The following is an 18970-nucleotide window of genomic DNA, read 5'->3' on the forward strand; positions in this document are numbered from 1 at the left end:
ATGGTATCATAGCAACTACATAATAAAATCTCTGATTTAAGCTTCTCCTTGAGTCACAGGTCTAATACCATGGATACACTAATTATAGCAGGGCAAGGGATGGCAGTTTTGCACATTGGATCACTGCAGCCTTACGTATTAGTGCTTGCCAACGACAGCAACTACATCAAGAATCATTATTTTCCATCATATTTCTTTAATCTCTCACAGGTTTTCCCTCACAATTTGTAAATGGGAAGGGGCTAAGATGTGAGTGGGAGACAGAAAAACCTATGGGAATGCATGCAACTAAAGTATGCAGTCTCACATCATATAAACTCCCACTTGTTCATGCAGAGGTGCCTATAAAAACAGAGACAATAAGTTTTCTAATAGCCAAATTTTACATCAACTCAGCAGAAACTGTTAATTCCATGGTCAGAGCAGGAGACTTGAAGTGATTCAAAGTGTTCCATGGCCTGTACTATTGAAATTTCTCTCGATAGAGGGCTACTCCTTGCTTCGGTTTCTTCTCCTTTTGATGAGTGAGCAGAACAACCCAGTTTTGGGGGGAGGGCCCATCAGCATTGGGGCTTGGTTCTTGTGTGTAATTCTTATCTAGGAAAGAGGAAGACAGAGGAAGAGTGTTATGAGGATAAAATGCCAAGTTCTGGGATACTCTGCAAGCTATACTTTAGGAGAAACAAAAATAACACAAGGTTAAAACTCAGTTTCAGAGTTTCAAGATTTCAAAGATATTTTAAGGAAGACTAGGATATACATTTCAGTGATACCCAAATGCCAACCCAAAGTAAAAATTAGCTGAAGTCACGATTTCAATACGGTCTTACATCTAACCTCACATGTCCTACAGTCTCCCAGAGCTTTTGCTTCAGACTGCAGGATTCCCCAGTGTCGTTTCTTGAACATTAGTCATGTGTTATTGAAACAGGAAAAGATACGCCATTACTGCATCAAGAGTCCCGACCATGGCCCAGCAATAGGAGCTGCTTAACATTAGGCAAACCTTATTTATCTTTTTAATCAGATTGTTTCTCTCTTTCAACACGAGCTGCAAGGCTTCATTTCCAAACAATCATTAGAAATGAAAGTCAAAAGTTAACATGCATGAAAGGTCAGAAATGATCTTTCTAATTTGTTAATTAATTGGTAATACAATAGAATCAGACGCCGAGAAGCCGCAGACACTCAGAGGCACTGTTCTAAAGCGACTCATGTTGATTTCTGTGATATGAAACTACGAATCACCTTAAATGAGACAACCTTAAAGTAGATTATGTCTGCAATTTTCTCTAATTCAACTCTAAATTAGAGAAGACATTTTATGAATATATGCTATGCTCAAAGCTAATTGAAAGCAATTATCAAAGTGGCATTTTGTCTGTGACTTTAAGATACATTGTAAGATAATAAATGATTCTCATTATGTAATAAAAAGGTCACATCTTGCCTTTGGGCTACTGACGCTACGAGTTTTTCAAAAGCAATCTGAGACATTTTCTTTAGCGAACTGCGACTAATACAAGAGCCATCACTTATTAAATATCAGTTGTCACCTGCGCAGCATCCGCACCAGAGATGAGTATTCCTTTCAAAAAGAAACAGCACCTCATTAAAAGCTGAAAAAAATATATCTCCAAAAGTGCATACCTGACATTTTCAGGTTAAAATAAATCTCCTTAACTTGCCATTCACTAATAGCAGTGAAGCAAAGAAAATAGATGTTTGTCATGGGAATCACATCATTAAATCAGCATTAGGACTTTGGGGAAATGAAAATTCACATTCTAGAAAGATACTTAAAAAAACTGAATGAACAAAAAACTTTAAACGTGTTGGAAGCAGACTTTGCTGGAAAAATACAACTATTTTAATTATAGTAGTTGTAAAGGCCAATAGACTAAGCAAGGCCAAAACCCTCTGGATGCTAACTCCATTTTATTTTGTTATTTGTTATAAAATGAGAAATTGATTGCCATCAGTTCATATGTCAATATTCCTACTACATGTGTAGATTTCAAATTATCTCTACCAAACTTTCCCTATTTCAGATTTCTACCACACTGAATCATTTTTTTAAATTAGTTGTCTCTAGTCATGTATGTATGTATGTATGTATGTATCATCCATCCATTTATCTATCTATCTATCTATCTATCTATCTATCTATCTATCTATCTATCTATCTATCATCTATCTGTCAATCATTCTATCTACCTATTTTACATCCCGACCACCATTTCCCTTCCTCCCTCTTCTCCCTGGTCCCCCTACCTTCCCTCTGTTCACACCCACCAATCTATTCCTCCTCTATTTCTGTTTACGATAGGGAGGTCTCCCATGAATATCAACATGGCATACATAACAATACATGGCATACATGGCAATACATGACAATACATGCATATCAAATTGCAGTATGACTAAGTACCTCCCCGTGTATTAAGGCTGGGCAAATTGACCCAGGATGAAGACTAGGGTCCCAAAAACCAGTAAGAGAGTAGAACACATCCCCTATTCCTACTGTTAGGAGTCTCCCAAGAGGACTAAGTGTCACAATTATCACATGTTAGTTCCATGTCGGCTCCCTAGTTATCAGTTTATTCTCTGGGATTCCCTGTGATCTCAGGTTAGTTGATTCTGTGAGATTTCTTGTGGTGTCCTTGCTCCCTCTGGCTCTTACAATCCATTCTCCCCTCTTCCGCAGGATTCTCCAGTCTCCACCTAAAGTTTGGCTGTGGGTCTGCACCTGTTTCAGTCAGTTACTGGATGAAGCCTTTCTGAAGACAGCTGGGCTAGGCACAAATCTATGTGTATAGCACAATATCAATAGGCATCATTACATTGACTTTTTTCCCCTCCAGTGCTGTTTGGTTCTATCCTAGGTCTCTGGATCATCCAGCTTATGGGACCTGTACTCTAGGCAGTGTCAGGGGTGGCACTGGTTTTAGGCTGGACAGGCCATTTGTAAGTCACTCCTTCAATGTCTAGGCCACCCCTATCCCAGCACATCCCATAAGCAGGAAAGACTATAGGTAGAAAGTCATGTAGCAGGATTGATTTCTCACTCCCTCCACTTGAAGTATTTCCTGGTCACTGGAGATGGTCAGTTCAGGTTATAGTTGGGGCCATCCTTATAGATTTCTGGAAGATTCCCTTGCTAGCCAGGTTTTGACCTGACCCTGAGATGCCCTCCCCCTTTCAGTAGGCCTTTTCAGTACTCTCCAGCCCAGTTTGCTCCTCCCAACCTGATCACTTGCTCCCATCCCTACCCGCACTCAGTTCACTCAAAAAATCTCTTCTATTTCCCCTTCCCATGGAGATCTGGTGTCCTTTTTGAGGCTTTCATGTTACCTAGCCTCTCTGTATCATGGTTATCCTTTATTTACAACTAGTGCCCACATATGAGTGAGTACATACATGTTTGTCTTTCTGGCTCTGGGTTACCTCTCTCCGGATTATTATTCTAGTTCCATTGACTTGCCTGCAAATTTCATGATATCATTATTTTAACAACCTATCACAGCGGATCTTAAGAAATTGATTTACTTTTTCTTATTAAATGATTCTTTGACAGTTTCATTCATCCATCTCTTATTTTCATCCCGGCCAATTAACTTTTTCCTTCAGCAAGTCCTCTTCCTGCTGTCCTGTCTTCTTGTTGCTATGTGACCTAGTGGTTTAACAAGGGCCATGCATGAAGATGTAGGTGTTATGCTAAGTTCTGGAGCACAGACAACTCATCAGGAGTTCCACCACTAAGACAGCTTCTTCTCTGGGTGGCTGGATTACCACTGGCTATCTTGTTGGCAAGACACTCCTCTTCCATCGCTGGCTTACTGCTTAACGTCTCAGCCACAAAACGATTTTTTACTCTGAATATTTCTGATGGGATTTCTTAAGGCTCCATTACTCATTTATTCACTTAGTAGAAATTATTCTACTTTTACTCTACTTCAGACATTGCACCTATAAATACATTAGCCAGTTTTGTTTCCGCAATTATCTATAACCTGTTCTCTGGTTGTTTGATCTTTCCTGTGGTCAATGTACACTATTATATTATTAAAGTATAAGATTATTTCTATAAAAACAAAATGAGAAACAATTAGTTTTCCTTTCCTTTTGGCCAGAGTATGTAACAAGGAAAAAAAGCTGTGCTCATATACTCCCTGAAATACATTCAAGCTGTTATTATACAATGAGATATTATAATTATCTCATTGGATAAATATGTCTTTGTACTTATCTGAAGTCAAAACCATCCCATTAAGGATGTAGGTGCACAAAGACAGAAGAGCATTACAATAGAATGTGCAAGGTGATAAATATTGTCCTCAATAGCCAGGCATTCTTCTACTCTTCTAGAAAGCTATGGTGGGAGAAGAAAGATGTTTCTACTCAGCTGGGCATAGTACATGCCTATAATAGTCACACCAAAGAGGCTGAGTCTCAAATAGACAGCAAAAGCCAAACCAAACCAAAGCAACCAATCAACCAACTGACCAACCAACAAACAAGAAAGCCATTTCCACTGATTTGAGTATGATGGTGGTGGTAGAATATGCCTGTAATTCCAGCCCTCAGGAGGCTGAGACAAGAAGACAGCCTGCTAGAACCAGTCTCACACAACAAAAATATGGAAACTTGGAGGTAGGAGGAGATGGAGTGGGAGAGGGAGAAGGAGAGGGAAAGAGTTCAAACGCAGTTACTCTGTAACTGGAAACAACATCCCTACTGAATACCACTTGCTAGAAAATGAAAGCCACAGTATCAGAAATGGGTTTTTTCTTTTTATTATTGACCAGGGTTCCCAGACAACCACACCCCCTGCAAATATTATAAGATACTGCCATTCTTTTGGGCCACCTTCCAGAACTTGATAAGTCCTCACATAAATGAGTCATAAATTTAGAATAGCAGCACATACGTACATAGTTTCTACATGGCGAGAAAATTTTTACAGCACATTGGCAAAAATGCATAAAGATTTGCTGAGATTTATTGTGGCAGGTTTTCTGTGTAGTGCTTTGCACAACGCTGTTGAATGCTACTTGGTTCATTCACCTCTTTGAGTTGACCTAAGTCATTCATATGCAAATAAGCAATGTTATGGAAAAGTAGAGAATTGAAGAATTATTTCATAAAGGTGACAGAATAAGAAGTTTATACATTCCTGTGTTCAGAGCCCAAGGCAAACGAAGTCTCTTTACCTTAGGCATTGGTGCGTTTTTAAAAAATTTACTGCTACCCAACTACAATAATAGAGAACAGACAGGAGTGTTCTGTTTTAAATTTATTTCCAAATATCATTTGGCTCAGGCCTTTGTTAAGTACTTACCTGGTTTCCTGTCACCCAGCATCAAATATTTTCACCTACCATTGTTATGATAGGTAGAATTTACCTTGTTTTTGTGGTCGGAACACAGGCTACTCAACACACTTTGCTTTGAGGCATATCTGTTTATCTAAATTCTTTTTAAACTGTTTTTATTGAGCTACATGTTTTTCTCCACTCTCTTCTCTTCCTCCTCCTCCCCTTCTACTCTCTCCCATGTTATATACCATCCCCAATTTACTCAGAAAATCTTGTCTTTTTCTACTTCTTATTTAGATCCACATATGTCTCTTTTATCTATTTATCTATATTCTTAAAGCATTCTGCTAAGACTGGAAGAGAGAATGGCTTCATTTCTTAAAGGAACTCTCAGATTGCTATAGCTTCAATCTTGAACATCTCGAAAGGCATTAAACGTTTGCTCAGTAACATGTGGTGATGTTGGGATGCAGTGGAACTTTTGGAGGTGGGGTCTTGTAGGAGGAAGCTAGGTCATTGAGGGTGTGTTCTTGAGTTGATATTGAAACATGATCCTTTCTCTCTCTTTTGTTTAAGGCCTGCTTTCTCTTCCAGGCGTTAGCTCCATTCTGTTCTGTGCTATCACAGACTCAACAATTGGACCATAGAACTTTGTACTACAGCTTCTGAAGCTGTAAACCTTTCCTATCAATGTATTATTTCTCTTAACCGGAAAGAAAGCTGGTTAGCATACCTACTTTGAGAAGACTAATTCTTTCTGTGATTTTACTATTTCCTTTTTCTGATTTTATTTTCCCATCCATCCTAAGATGGATGTATCAACATTTTTTTTTTGTTAAAGGCCAAATAAACTTGGTTTTCGTAATCTGAATAACACATTTATTTCTAAGTTCAAGAGCAGAGTTTGAGGACTGATCCTTCCTGATTTCACCTTACTATTTACCCCCTCTTTCCCTTTCTACCAGCTACATTCCTGGAAAGCTCCTCCCTTCTGACAACAATTGCAAATGTGCAACAGCAGAGGGTTGCATGTGTGTTGTGCATTGGGCTGCAGAGATGCTCTCAGGAAACAATTTGTCATGGTGGAATCCGCATTTCATTTATATGAACATAGTTAAGGATTGGGTAGCAGAGTTGAGGCAGGACAATCAGAAGGCTGGGCAAGATAGTGATCCATTCAAGAATTAATCTAGACTTTAGTTATGGGAGTGCCAAACTGAACTTGGCAGGGCAGAGTCAACAGATGAGGAGGAGGCATAGCCTATGCTACATGGTGATTTGGTTGTTCTGGTCTTTGGAAAAGGAGAATACTTTTAAATCTTCTGTGCCTCTAACCTCGAATTGCTATGCGTGACATTATAGAAAGAGAGGTACTTGTGGCATCGGTGACAGCTGGGAAGTTGGTGATGTCAGTGTTGAGTATGACACTCTGAAGGAGAGGTTCAATGTCTTTGGATTTGTGGGTATGGAGTTCAGAAGGAATATGTAAATTTAATGTGCCCATAATAATGTGAGAATAGATTCCTGACAACGTAGCAAGTGTGAAATATGTATATATGTTTTTTTTTTAACAGGTTAGTATTGGCATTTCAGATTGAAGCAAGAGAACGCCATCCTGTGACAGACGTAACTACAATACACAGGAGAAGGAGGAGTAAACACTAAAAGGAAGTGTGATCCTATTCTAATCTGCCTTCAGTGTGAGCTCGTCCTTATTTGGTACATAGTACATAACTTCCAAAGCACATGTGCTTGAAGGGCTTGCATGCTGAAATTCCTTACAATGGTCTGTGTATAATATATGTAAGCTAGTAAAATGTTTAACCTAATTTGAAATATTCAAATTCTGCTTGAGAGTTGTATGTTGCAGGATGTTTAAGCAGATGTCCACACAATTGTGAGGTTGGCAAATGCCCATGCTTCTGTGAAGGGCTACATGGTGCTTTTGGCTTTGTGAGCTCTGTGGTCTTCATCTGTTCCACTCAACATTGCTGCTGTAGCTCAGCGTCGTTTTTGGACTATGTGAAAATCAATGAGTATGACTGCTCCAATAAAAATTTATTTATGGAAACTAAAATTTAAATTTCATAAAAATTTCACATTATGAAACATTACTCTTTTTGATTTTTTCCCTTACCATTTAAAGATTTGAGAACCATTCTTATAGGCAGCTATATTAAACATAGGCATAATTTGGTGACCTTTGATGCAATTAAGTTCTCGGCTGAAAAAAAAACCAATGCTGAACTATGAGTTATAAAGTGAAACATTTTTAAATTTAAAAATATGTTGTATAAAATGATCAATAGTTGTATGATGAAAATAATTTTTAGTGGTTTACCTTTGCTGTACTAAGTGCCACCATTCAGAATTTCTTTAGTGAAAAATTTTCAATTGGAATGTATGCTAGCAGTACTCAAGTTTGATAATATACACATTGATTATGCTTGGTTTCAATGAATAACGTCTTTAATTGATGCTCATGGCTCTGTACTAGGTTAAACTTAATAGTACCGTGGTTCTTAAGATGGAGCTCAGCAGACAGCAGTTTCCTTTATAAATATTCTCGCCAAGCCTAGTCAAAAGTTTCTTTCCTTGTTTCATCTCTTTAGGAATTTATTATCACTGAGTTTATTGCTCTGCCTTAGAAATGAATGGAGTGTCCAAAGCAAAGAAAATAACATAAAATAGCTGTTGGGAGAGCTTAATTTCTCAATTATCTGACACATTGAAAGTTACTGAGTTTGATTTTGGAATAAGATTGTATCCTTCCAAATATGGAAACTGTTTTGAATTCAAGCGTTCAACAAAGCCACATGACAGAGGTGAGGAAGTGCCTGTCAAATTTCCAGGCCCATAGATGGCAAAAGAGAGAAGATAGAAAGACAGACAGACAGACAGACAGACAGAAAGATTGAGGGAGGGATGGCGGGAGAGACAAAGCAATGAAACAACAACTTTCTAAAATATCTTCCTAGCTTCCTCATGCTTTCATTTTCTGGAATGATGACAATTTCCAAATTTAATGTTCTCTTTAATAGCATCATATTCAAAAAAGTCAGTGCAAAAATTTAAAACAAAAATTCTCAAAAATGAAGTTGAGGGTCTTCCTTTTTAATGTAATTCACAGAAATTTTAAAATATATATGAAAAAGAGTCATTTTTCTGATGACAATGAGCTCAAGGAGAGATAGTTACATATTTCATACCTGGATTTGAAATCTCTTTTATGATATAAATTTAGTTCATCATTCAAAAATATTTTATAACTTTAATTGGTTTCCAGGAAGGTCAAAGATATTTTTAAAGCATGTTTATTATTCCAGTGTCACTAGTGAGAATTATATTGACATTTATTCCAGGAATCTTCAAATCCATATTCTTATGAGAAAACACTACTAACAACAGGATAGAAAAAAGTAGCAGAAAACTTCCCTCTCCTGACTGTAATAAAAATACATTCACAATTCATTTCTCATGAATATATTTCATCTCAAATTTCCTGTATGATCCTTATCATCTAGAAAAACAAAGAAAAGCAAGCACACAAACCAATCAACCAACAAACAACATGGACTCAAAGACATAAAGCAAAGTCTGAGCTTGCCTTGGTCACTGGATCCAACCAGTTTTTGGATTCTGGTCACAGGAAGCTCGAAGGTAACCAGCAAGTATCATATGGTGCTATAGATGTTGTCTATATGATTAAATAATAGTAGCTATTATTTTCAGCAGCAATTTATTAATACTTTTAATGTAATCATTTGTTTTCCAGTGAAAAACACATTCTGACAACCTTTCAAGGATAAAAATATCCATATTCCTTAGCTGTCACTGAGACACTGCATAGTATATGTTTATCTGTTTTCATTCTGGTGTCTGGGGGCTACACCTGCCACGTACTAGTTCACCTTATGCAAAAGGAATACGAGAAAAACACAACTGTGGGGAACCGGCTAATTATTAAAAGCACTTATTTTTTGAACCAACAGTTTCCAGTTCCTAAACTCAGTCATGCCCTAGCCCATGATGGGAATGATAAGAAAATCTCAGCCTTCAATGTTAAGGCTCTTCGAGGTAATACAATTTTGACATCCCATCTGTTACAGAACGACAGTTGAATGATGTCATGATAGTTGACCTTATCAGCAATGTGTCTGGTGCGTTGATGAGTGAACACACTCTAGTTAGCCCAGATTGAAGGGGCAGAAACGGAGGCAGAGAAAGGGCAAAGACCAGTTCTTGGAGACAAGAGTGCTTGGGGAGGGAGGGAGGGAGGGAGGGAGAGACAGAGAGAGAAGAAAGAAAGAAAGAAAGAAAGAAAGAAAGAAAGAAAGAAAGAAAGAAAGAAAGAAAGAAAGAAAGAAAAAGAGAAAGAGAAAATGACAGTAGGTGGGCAAGACCCACCTTTTAAAAGGTAACGCAGGGAATGTGCACAGGATAAGCTCTTAGTGGCTGCAGCTGGGATGGAACCTGTCAGGACCCTAAGGGCAGGCCAGTGCAGTTGCCTGAATACTAACCGTCTCAATACAGTTTCTTACCTCTTTATAAAAAGCTTACAGTGTATTAGCTTAATTACTAATGTTAATGCATGAAGTCAAAGCAAATGGATCAACAATGAAACGGGCACAAGCAAATGTGAGACAACAGCCAGGCTCAGGCGTAGTGATCCACCTGAGGATGATCTTTAATTACTGACAGAACTCAATCCTGCGCGTTAGTCTAAGGATGCGCATCAGCGAGGCTACGCTTCTAATCTGACCCATTCGAGAAGATGCTAGAATTTGGTCTGGGTGCATGTTTTGGTGCTTTTGAAAGCTAATGCTTCATTCCTCTCTCCCTTCTCTGTGCACTGTCTGCTGTGTCCTGAACTCTGTTAGCCGCACGCAGGCTTCTCTCCTTTGCGGTCCTGCGTCGCAACACTCTAAGTGCATAAGGTGCCGCATAACGGCACGCTTCTCATTATGTATCATGTTCTTACATTCTGTGTCCAGTTGGTTTTGGGATTTTTATTGAAAAGCTCCAATATGTGAGCTTATTATTTTTATCAAAATAAAATTAATTTTCAAAATTGAAACCAACAACGCTTTCAAAATCAGGAATAAAAGACCATTTTAGTTTTTTTTTTTCATTCTCATGGTTTATTTTTTTTTGATATTTAAAAATTTCCATCTCCTTCCCTCCTCCTCCCCCTCCCTCCGCTCCTCCTCCCCCTTCCCTCCCCTTCCCTCCATCCATACCTCCCCTCCCTCCCTCTCAAGGCCAAGGAGCCATCAGGGTTCCCCACTCTATGCTAAGTCCAAGGTCCTCCCAACTCCCCCCAGGTCCAGGAAGGTGATCGACCAAGCTGAGAAGGCTCCCACAGAGCCCGTCCATGCAGAAGAATCAGAGCCCAGCGCCAATGTCCTTTGCTTCTCAGTCAGCCCCCGCTGTTGGCCACATTCAGAGAGACAGGTTTGGTCGCATGATCCATCAGTCCCATTCCAACTGGAGTTGGTGATCTCCCTTTAGTTCTGTCCCACCGTCTCCATGAGTGAACGCACCCCTCACGTTCCTGACTTTCTCCCTCATGTTCTCGCTCCTTCTGCTCCTCATCAGGACCTTGGGAGCTCAGTCCAGTGCTCCAATGTGGGGCTCAGTCACCTTCCCCATCTGTCGCCAGCTGGAGGTTCCCTCACGGTCCTGACTTTCTTTCTCATGTTCTCCCTCCTTCTGCTCCTCATCAGGACCTTGGGAGCTCAGTCCGGTGCTCCAATGTGGGGCTCTGTCATTTTCTTCATCTATCATCAGGTGGAGGTTCTATGGTGATATGCAAGTTTTATTCACAACATTTAAACTAAATGTTTTAAGGTGAAGAACTATAGACAGGTAAGTCTAATTATAAACATAGCATTTGGGATAACTTTAAAAAATGTAATAAGGCAATAAAAATTCTTTAAAATATTTTGCTCGAGGACTGAGCTCCCAAGGTCCTGATGAGGAGCAGAAGGAGCGAGAACATGAGGGAGAAAGTCAGGAACGTGAGGGGTGCGTTCACTCATGGAGACGGTGGGACAGAACTAAAGGGAGATCACCAACTCCAGTTGGAATGGGACTGATGGATCATGCGACCAAACCCGTCTCTCTGAATGTGGCCAACAGCGGGGGCTGACTGAGAAGCAAAGGACAATGGCGCTGGGCTCTGATTCTTCTGCATGGACGGGCTCTGTGGGAGCCTTCTCAGCTTGGTCGATCACCTTCCTGGACCTGGGGGGAGTTGGGAGGACCTTGGACTTAGCATAGAGTGGGGAACCCTGATGGCTCCTTGGCCTTGAGAGGGAGGGAGGGGAGGTATGGGTGGAGGGAAGGGGAGGGAAGGGGGAGAAGGAGGGGCGGGAAGGGGGAGGAGGAGCGGAGGGAGGGGGGAGGAGGAGGGAAGGAGATGGAAATTTTTAAATATAAAAAAAAATAAACCATGAGAAAAAAAAAAAGACCTGAACTTGAAAAAAAATATTTTGCTTGAACTGCAATCAAATTTAATAAGTTTGGCATTAATTAAGCTCTAATAACATACTTCAGTATCTTTTCTAAGTAGTGTGATCCATTTCCCCTTCATCCAGCTCGAATTCTGCACACTGTGGTGTCATCGTCATCTTAAAGCATACTGAGAAAATGACAGAGTTGCAAAATTAAAATCAATGATAAATGATATTTTTTTCATGTTTTATACTAATAGGTATTACTGGGCTTTTAAATTAATAGAGTTGTCAGGCCATGAACCAAAATGGAAATTATATATTCCAGAAACACCTAAAGATGACACCGTGGAATATTTTAAATCTTAATTAGGAGGTGCAATTGTTTTGTCCCCTGTAACCGCAGCAAATTAATTGGAAATTAGTCACAACCAATGCTTTTTTCCCTTTAACAACCTGAAATGAAGAGACTGGAGGTTTCTGCCTTGCCGTTCTTGTTTGGGGGCCAGAACGCACACAGGCAGTAAATTGCGCTGTCAATTACAGAAAACAACAACTGTCGTGAAATTAGGAAAAATTAGGTACAGGTAAACAGAACTAATTAATGCACAAGTAAAAGGGAAGACATAAAATAATGCCTAGCTAAACACTAACTTGTCAGTCTTTGGGAAAAAATTAAAGTTTAGAAATGTAAATTTATGCAAAATATTTACCAATTAAGACTTAGGTAAAGGATGCATGCACTGTGTTTTATCTAACCACGTTTGTGGCATTATTTCTGTTCTCACTCTCGACCATATTGTGCCCCCGTAGAAGCAGCACCTCGCTTGCTGAAGTGTATTTCATGTTAATTCTATATTCGTACAAATAGGAAGAGTGATGCTCATTAAATAACAAAATGTTATATTTCCTTCAGTAGGGAATTATCACTTTTCCATATTTAAGTATTAAGCCCAATGTCATTTCTTTTGTGCCTTTGCTATTTATTATTCATTTATTTATTTAATTTATTCCTTGACAGCTTCATAAATGTACATAATGACTTTTCACCCCATCATCCTGTCTCATGCTCCCTCCTTCTGCTAAAATCCTTTTTTTCTAGCAAGTCTCTCTTCTTCTTTCTTGTCTTGTGTGTGCATGTGTATGTTTGTGTGTCCTATGGAGTTCAATTAGGATTATTTAATACCATGGGTGGGAAGGTCCTTTACTGAGCAATATGCAATGTTCCATGTATCAGTGGCTACATCATTGTGACATGTCTTCCTCCTGCTGCTATTGACTGTCAGTAGTCAGGGAAATGTGTGTAGACCCAGTCCAATTTCTAGCCACACCAAAAATTCACTATTTGCATTTATCTACTTATAATTTATGGATTACTCATTTTCATATACATTTGCCCCTTGCTGGATCCCTTCCACACCCTTCTAAAGAAAGCTATTGAACACCACAAGATTCTCTAAAGCTACAGGGAATGAGTGTTAAGTTACAGTAGCTATGTAACTTTCAATGAGAAAATAATATTAATATCAGACTCCCTGAACACTAGTTACTAGAAAGATCAACCTTGTGTTTCAAACATTATTTAATAATATCTAAAGTTAATCAATTTAGTGTAAGGACCTAAAGTTAGTAAAGTTTACTGATAATTTTCATAACATTAATCTATTTGAAATAAATTCTGATCTAATTTTTTTTCAGATGATTATTAAACATATTCTATATTGTGGTGATATGCCATCATTTTTCTGTGAGTTCATCTGCATATTCTAGTGGGAAACAATAAAAGTCACTGTCTCTCCTCTTATAAAACACTAGCTAAATCCTAAACCTAGGTCAGACTTTTTTCCCATCATAAGTCATAAGGGTTTATCTCTTCTTTCCAATCCCTCAAAGATGATGGCGAAGCTTCTCTAACTATAAACCAGGAAGAAGTCAGGCATGTGGCACACACCTCTAAGTCCAGCACTCAGGTAGCAGATCTCAGTGAGCTCAAGGCCAGTCTGGTTCTACATAGTTCCAGAATAGTCAAAGCTGTATAAAGAGATTGTCTCTCAAAAAACAGGAACAAAACCACAAACAAAATCAAAGAAATCAAAAAAAAAAAAAAAAAAACAAAACAAACAGCAAAGGAACAACTCCTACTCTCCCCCTCCAAAATAACTAACAACAAAAAAAAAAAAAAACCCACAAGCAAAAACCTCAGGAAGAAATTTCAACTGCATTAAATATTAAATTTATACCATAAAATTTGTTGTTCCTTTCTTTTGTTACTAAATACAATCAGCAATAATCTCAGCAATCTATCATTATTCTGTTGTGATGTGTAGTAGTTGACATCAGTAAGACAGTCTTCGAAAGAAGCACAAGTAGTTCTGGAGTTCAGAGGACATGGAAACTCTGCTCCAGTCTGTCTGCCTTTGTTTTTCCTCCACTGGGATGGAGAGAGGTACTTAACTTCCTAAGTAGTTTCTCCCTCCCTCCTGACAGAAATTCCATAAAACATTGCTTTCAAGGAGTGAAAAATATTTTTAACTTCTGACTGCATGCAATTTCTGCTAAAGTGCAAGGAAAGTTGACTATTTCAGTTGCAGATGCCAGCTTGCTCAAAATAACATTTAAAATCGTAAAACCTAGAAAGATTTTTAAATAAAAACTGATGAAAGGAAGTTGCTAGCAAGATGGCTGTGAGTCCGTCCAACAGGGTGGCAAGGTCTTAGAATTTCGTATTTCTCCTTAGTCCTCAGGCTTGGGGGTCAGTGACTTAAAAAGTAAATATAAGGAAACCCAAATGCTGTTTTTTTTTTTTTTTTTTTAAAGGACATATGTAGCTGTGTTATTACTGCTCAGATTTGTCCCATTCTCTCCTAAATTTTCCCGGGCTATTATGATTTTGACTGAAGTAGCTACTTGGAGAAAACTGCTCCATGTCGAAGTTCACTTTAAAAATGTTTGTTGCTTCCTAAAAAATCCCAAAGAGTTAGAAATGTGGCTCAGTTGCTAAAATGATTGTTTAGGATTCATGAAGCCTTGGGTTTGATGCCCCACACTGTATAAATCTGAGCTTAGTAGCACACTGCTGGACTCTCAGCTGTTGACTGGCAGTGAAGAAGAAATATAAATGCAAGGTCAGTCTTAGCTACACAGACAGTTGAATTCAAGCCTGGCTATGGTTACATAACACTTTGGCTATGTAAAAAGAAAGAAACCAAAAGCAATATAAGGACATAAAACAGGTACTATTATGTTTTCTAATATAATATACAAAATGCCTATTTATATGATATTTCCAAATAGAGAGCAAGTTTGTGCCTTCCAGCTCTGCACGGGCCTTTTAAAAGGCCATTAAAACATAAAGCCAGCCACACTGAACCTCATAGAAGAGAAAGTGGGAAGTACACTTGAATGCATTGGCACAGGAGACCACTTCCTAAATATAACCCCAGTAGCACAGACACTGAGAGAAACAATTAGTAAATAGGACCTCCTGAAACTGAAAATCTTCTGTAAAGCAAAGGACACGGTCAATAAGACAAAACGACAGCCTACAGAATGGGAAAAGATCTTCACTAACCCCACATCAGACAGAGGTCTGATCTGATCTCCAAAATATACAAAAAAACCAACACCTTCTTAAACTGGCTTCCTGAGTACCAGCTCCCTGGGCAGGGTGAAGAGTGTGTGGCAAGGCATCTTCCTGGACCAACTGGCTAGTGTACAGCCACAGTTCTTTCCTTCTCAGCTGTATTCAGAAAACTTCCAGAGCCTGCTATTTTCTGAAACGTCTATCCTTTGGCAAACAAGCGTAAGGAACAGATGACAGGAGCAGCAATAGAAAACAGGTTAGTCTGCCTCATGACCTAGGGTCACGCTTAGCCCGAACTCCACAGTCTAAAACTCCCCTTCTCGTAATCCACAGTCATGGAAATGTGTCCACATACCAAAGAGTCTTCAAAGAAAAATTCTCTGCACTTACTCAAATCATTATTGATACGCAGAAATCCCTGAACTACTAATGTTATCTTCATAGCTAAGTGAGAGAGCTTAAACTGTTAATGTCAATCATTTTCATTCAAACAAGGTAGGCACTGTCTTAAACTGCCTAAATACAGAGCTAAGGTATGGCAAAAAAAAAATGAATGAAAATTTCCAAGTGGCTAAGATTTTTAGCAGTCAAGTTTTAGGGCATTTATAAGACTTGTTTAGTAGTTTTGAAAGAGATATGGAAGTGGAAAATATATTGTGAAATTTCCAAGTCAGCAGATGGGCACTTGTGAAGGACAATATGCTGGCTTGATGGAGGGAATTCAAGCAGATCTCAAAACAGCCCAAGGCAATCAAACCTGACGCAGAGGGGCAGGGTTCCTCTTTAACTAAAAACTGAGTCAGAGGCACAGCACCATCTCTGAAAGTACTGCAGACCCTGGGAAAACAGCTTGCAGCTGCTATCAGAGAGGCTGAAAAGCCAGCCGGGCAGATTAGGGCAGAATTCAGATCATGAAATGGACCAAACGAAGCACAAGGTTTGGGAATCCCACCCCATCTTTCTTGCACTTCCTGGCTTGCATTTAAAGACAACTATTTTATTTATGGAAGACGTGAATACTGAGCCCTTATACAAAGGCCAAAGAGAAATTGTACTTTTCTTATTCAAGGAGTAGGAAATAAAGACCCTTCACATTAGAGAGTAGTGAAGTGACTGCTGCTTCTCCCACACTCTGACGCCCTCCACCCTGTCCCCTTCTCAATTTCATGACCGAGACAGGTGCCTAAAACTCAGAAGAGGAGAAGGCTCCTCTGATAGAGAAATTTGACTTGAGAAGGACAAAGGAGAGCCTGTCTGCTTCTATCCTCCAACTCGTCAGAGTGAGCTCCATTTTAAGAGTTCATTTTTTTGGCCTGTTCATTTTCTAAAGAAAGAGAGAAAAAGTGTGGAGTTGGATGGGTAGATGGGTGGGATGGTAGGGAGGATTTGAGAGGAGATGATCTTGATCAGAATATACGAGGCCAGCCTGGTCTACAAGAGCTAGTTCCAGGACAGGCTCTAAAAAAGCTGCAGAGAAACCCTGTCTCGAAAAAACCAAAAAAAAAAAAAAAAAAAAAAAGAATATACTATATATATATGTATATATACTGTAATATGCTATATATTATATGCATATGTAATATATCTCTCTATATAGATAGATATATCCTACAGTATATATAACTACGAGGTTGATCCATAAAACTAAAACCTTAAGTTTGTAGGTGGAAAAGCAACTCAAGAACTATAAAAGTCAAGTGTGGCAGAAATCAAGGAGGGGGGATTTAAGGAACTATTCAATGAATATATGTGGATTACTGGGTTGTCATTATTCCCACAAGAATCAAAGATTAACAAATCCCCAGTCCCTGGCATGGGAGGTCCGAAATCTAGCAGGTCCAGCGGCCCCACGCAGAGAGAGCAGCACACCTGGATCTCCCAGTATTTCTACTTGGGCCCCAGGTAGCCACACCCTAATTAGATGTGATTGGTTGATAGTTTCCCCATCAGCTGTCCTGAAAACCTAGCCAGTTTCAGGTGGATAGTGAGATCATTGATCTCAGAGGACAATCCACTACTGCTACGTTCCCAGTTGGTTTCTAAATAATTGTCATCATACCTGCACAGAAATGTAGCTTTCACCCTCATCCAAGAACCCTCCCTTTGCTGTAGACAGAGCCCATTATAGACAACCAGTACAGAAATGAACTGATTGTAAGGTGCTTAAGACTAATGGGTACATCTACTATTCAATTCCTATACCCAAGGCTCAGGAAACATTAGAAGATGAGACAACAAGATTATAAGACCAAGAGGACTGATAAATTTGCTGTGAGATTGCATCTCCTAGAAATGATAAGGAAGTCATACTCATAAAGTCTCTCAAACATGGCTTAAACAAGATCTGTACAATGACACCACCAAGAGATATGCCACCATAGAAGGGAAGCATTTCACAGTGCCCTACCCTACACAAAGAACTACAGATAACTAATGACTGCTAAGAGAAGAATAATTAGTCTTTCCCAGGGATGAACAACTCAGTTTAGTTATTCAAAATCCCATAGTCTGCACTGAAATCATATACACACAATACTGAATGGGCTCAGCAGATTGTGTGTGTGTGTGTGTGTGTGTGTGTGTGTGTGTATAATATATACATAATATATGTATAATATATATAGCAATAATAGTCAAACAAAAAAGAGCATAAATTTGAGAGGGAGTAGGAGAGCATGGGATGTGATGGAGGGAGAAAAGAGAAGGAGAGATATAATTATATTTTAATAAAATTTGTTTAAATTTTTGTGATTCTCCTGTGTTAACCCTTGAGGTAAATCAGCAGGAATGACTTTCAAGGACACAGTGATGCTTGACAACTGAATGAGAGAAGGACACCACTGGGTTTCCAGACAGCATTATAGGGCTTCGACATATAAGATGAAATCAGAACAGTATTGTCAAGACTGAAAGCTGAACTCATCTGGGAAACAAAGAAGACAGACTCACACTTGTGCCTTTTTCAGTTCCCTGTTACAATGAGAACAATGGCAACAAACAGATATTCTCCGTAGAAATTGAACAAAAAAATCATATTAAAAAACAAAACAAATCACAACTCATACCATGATATTTCAGGTCCTCAGAATATAACACAATATGTCTGAGTACATAAATAATCAGAAAAATCTCAAAAAAGCTATAGGGAAAAGATAGTCAGTGATTCAAAATCTGAGATGATAAAAAAATTAATTTTCTTTAACAAAGATTTAGTAGTTATTATACCTATGCTCTAAGAAGCAGTAGAAAAATTCATGAAATAATAGTAAGATAGCAATCAATTGAGATTGTTTTTGTTTTTGTTGTTTTGAGGTCGTTTCTTATATAACCACAGTTGGCTTGGAAACTGCTTTATTGTCAAGGATGATCTTGAATTCCTAATCTTCCTTCCTCTAACTCCCAAAATGCTGAGATTATGGCTGTGTGAATCTTCATCTGAAATTTTATGACTTAGAAATACTGTGATCAAAACAAAGACATCAATTGGAAGGGTTGAAGAATAGAATAGAAATAAGGAAAAACATGAGTGAAGTTGACTAGGATGAATATTTATCGTTCAGTTGGAATAATGTCAAGAAAAAGGGGAAAATGAATAGACTGGGAACTATGAAATGA

General features: G+C 38.7%; 1 protein-coding gene across 6 annotated transcripts in view; it reads right to left on the bottom strand.

The window, feature by feature from the left end:
* Nucleotides 1-489: 489 nt before the first annotated feature.
* Nucleotides 490-18970, bottom strand: part of Dgkb (diacylglycerol kinase beta) — a 514351-nt gene continuing 495870 nt past the window's right edge. For all 6 annotated transcript variants that reach the window (XM_038336848.1, XM_038336843.1, XM_038336846.1 and 3 more), the window contains one exon: nt 490-597. In XM_038336848.1, coding sequence (XP_038192776.1) covers nt 490-597 — 108 coding nt within the window. The remainder of the gene's footprint in view (nt 598-18970) is intronic.

This window comes from Arvicola amphibius, chromosome 7 (genome assembly GCF_903992535.2).
Source record: "Arvicola amphibius chromosome 7, mArvAmp1.2, whole genome shotgun sequence".
Lineage (NCBI taxonomy): Eukaryota > Metazoa > Chordata > Mammalia > Rodentia > Cricetidae > Arvicola > Arvicola amphibius.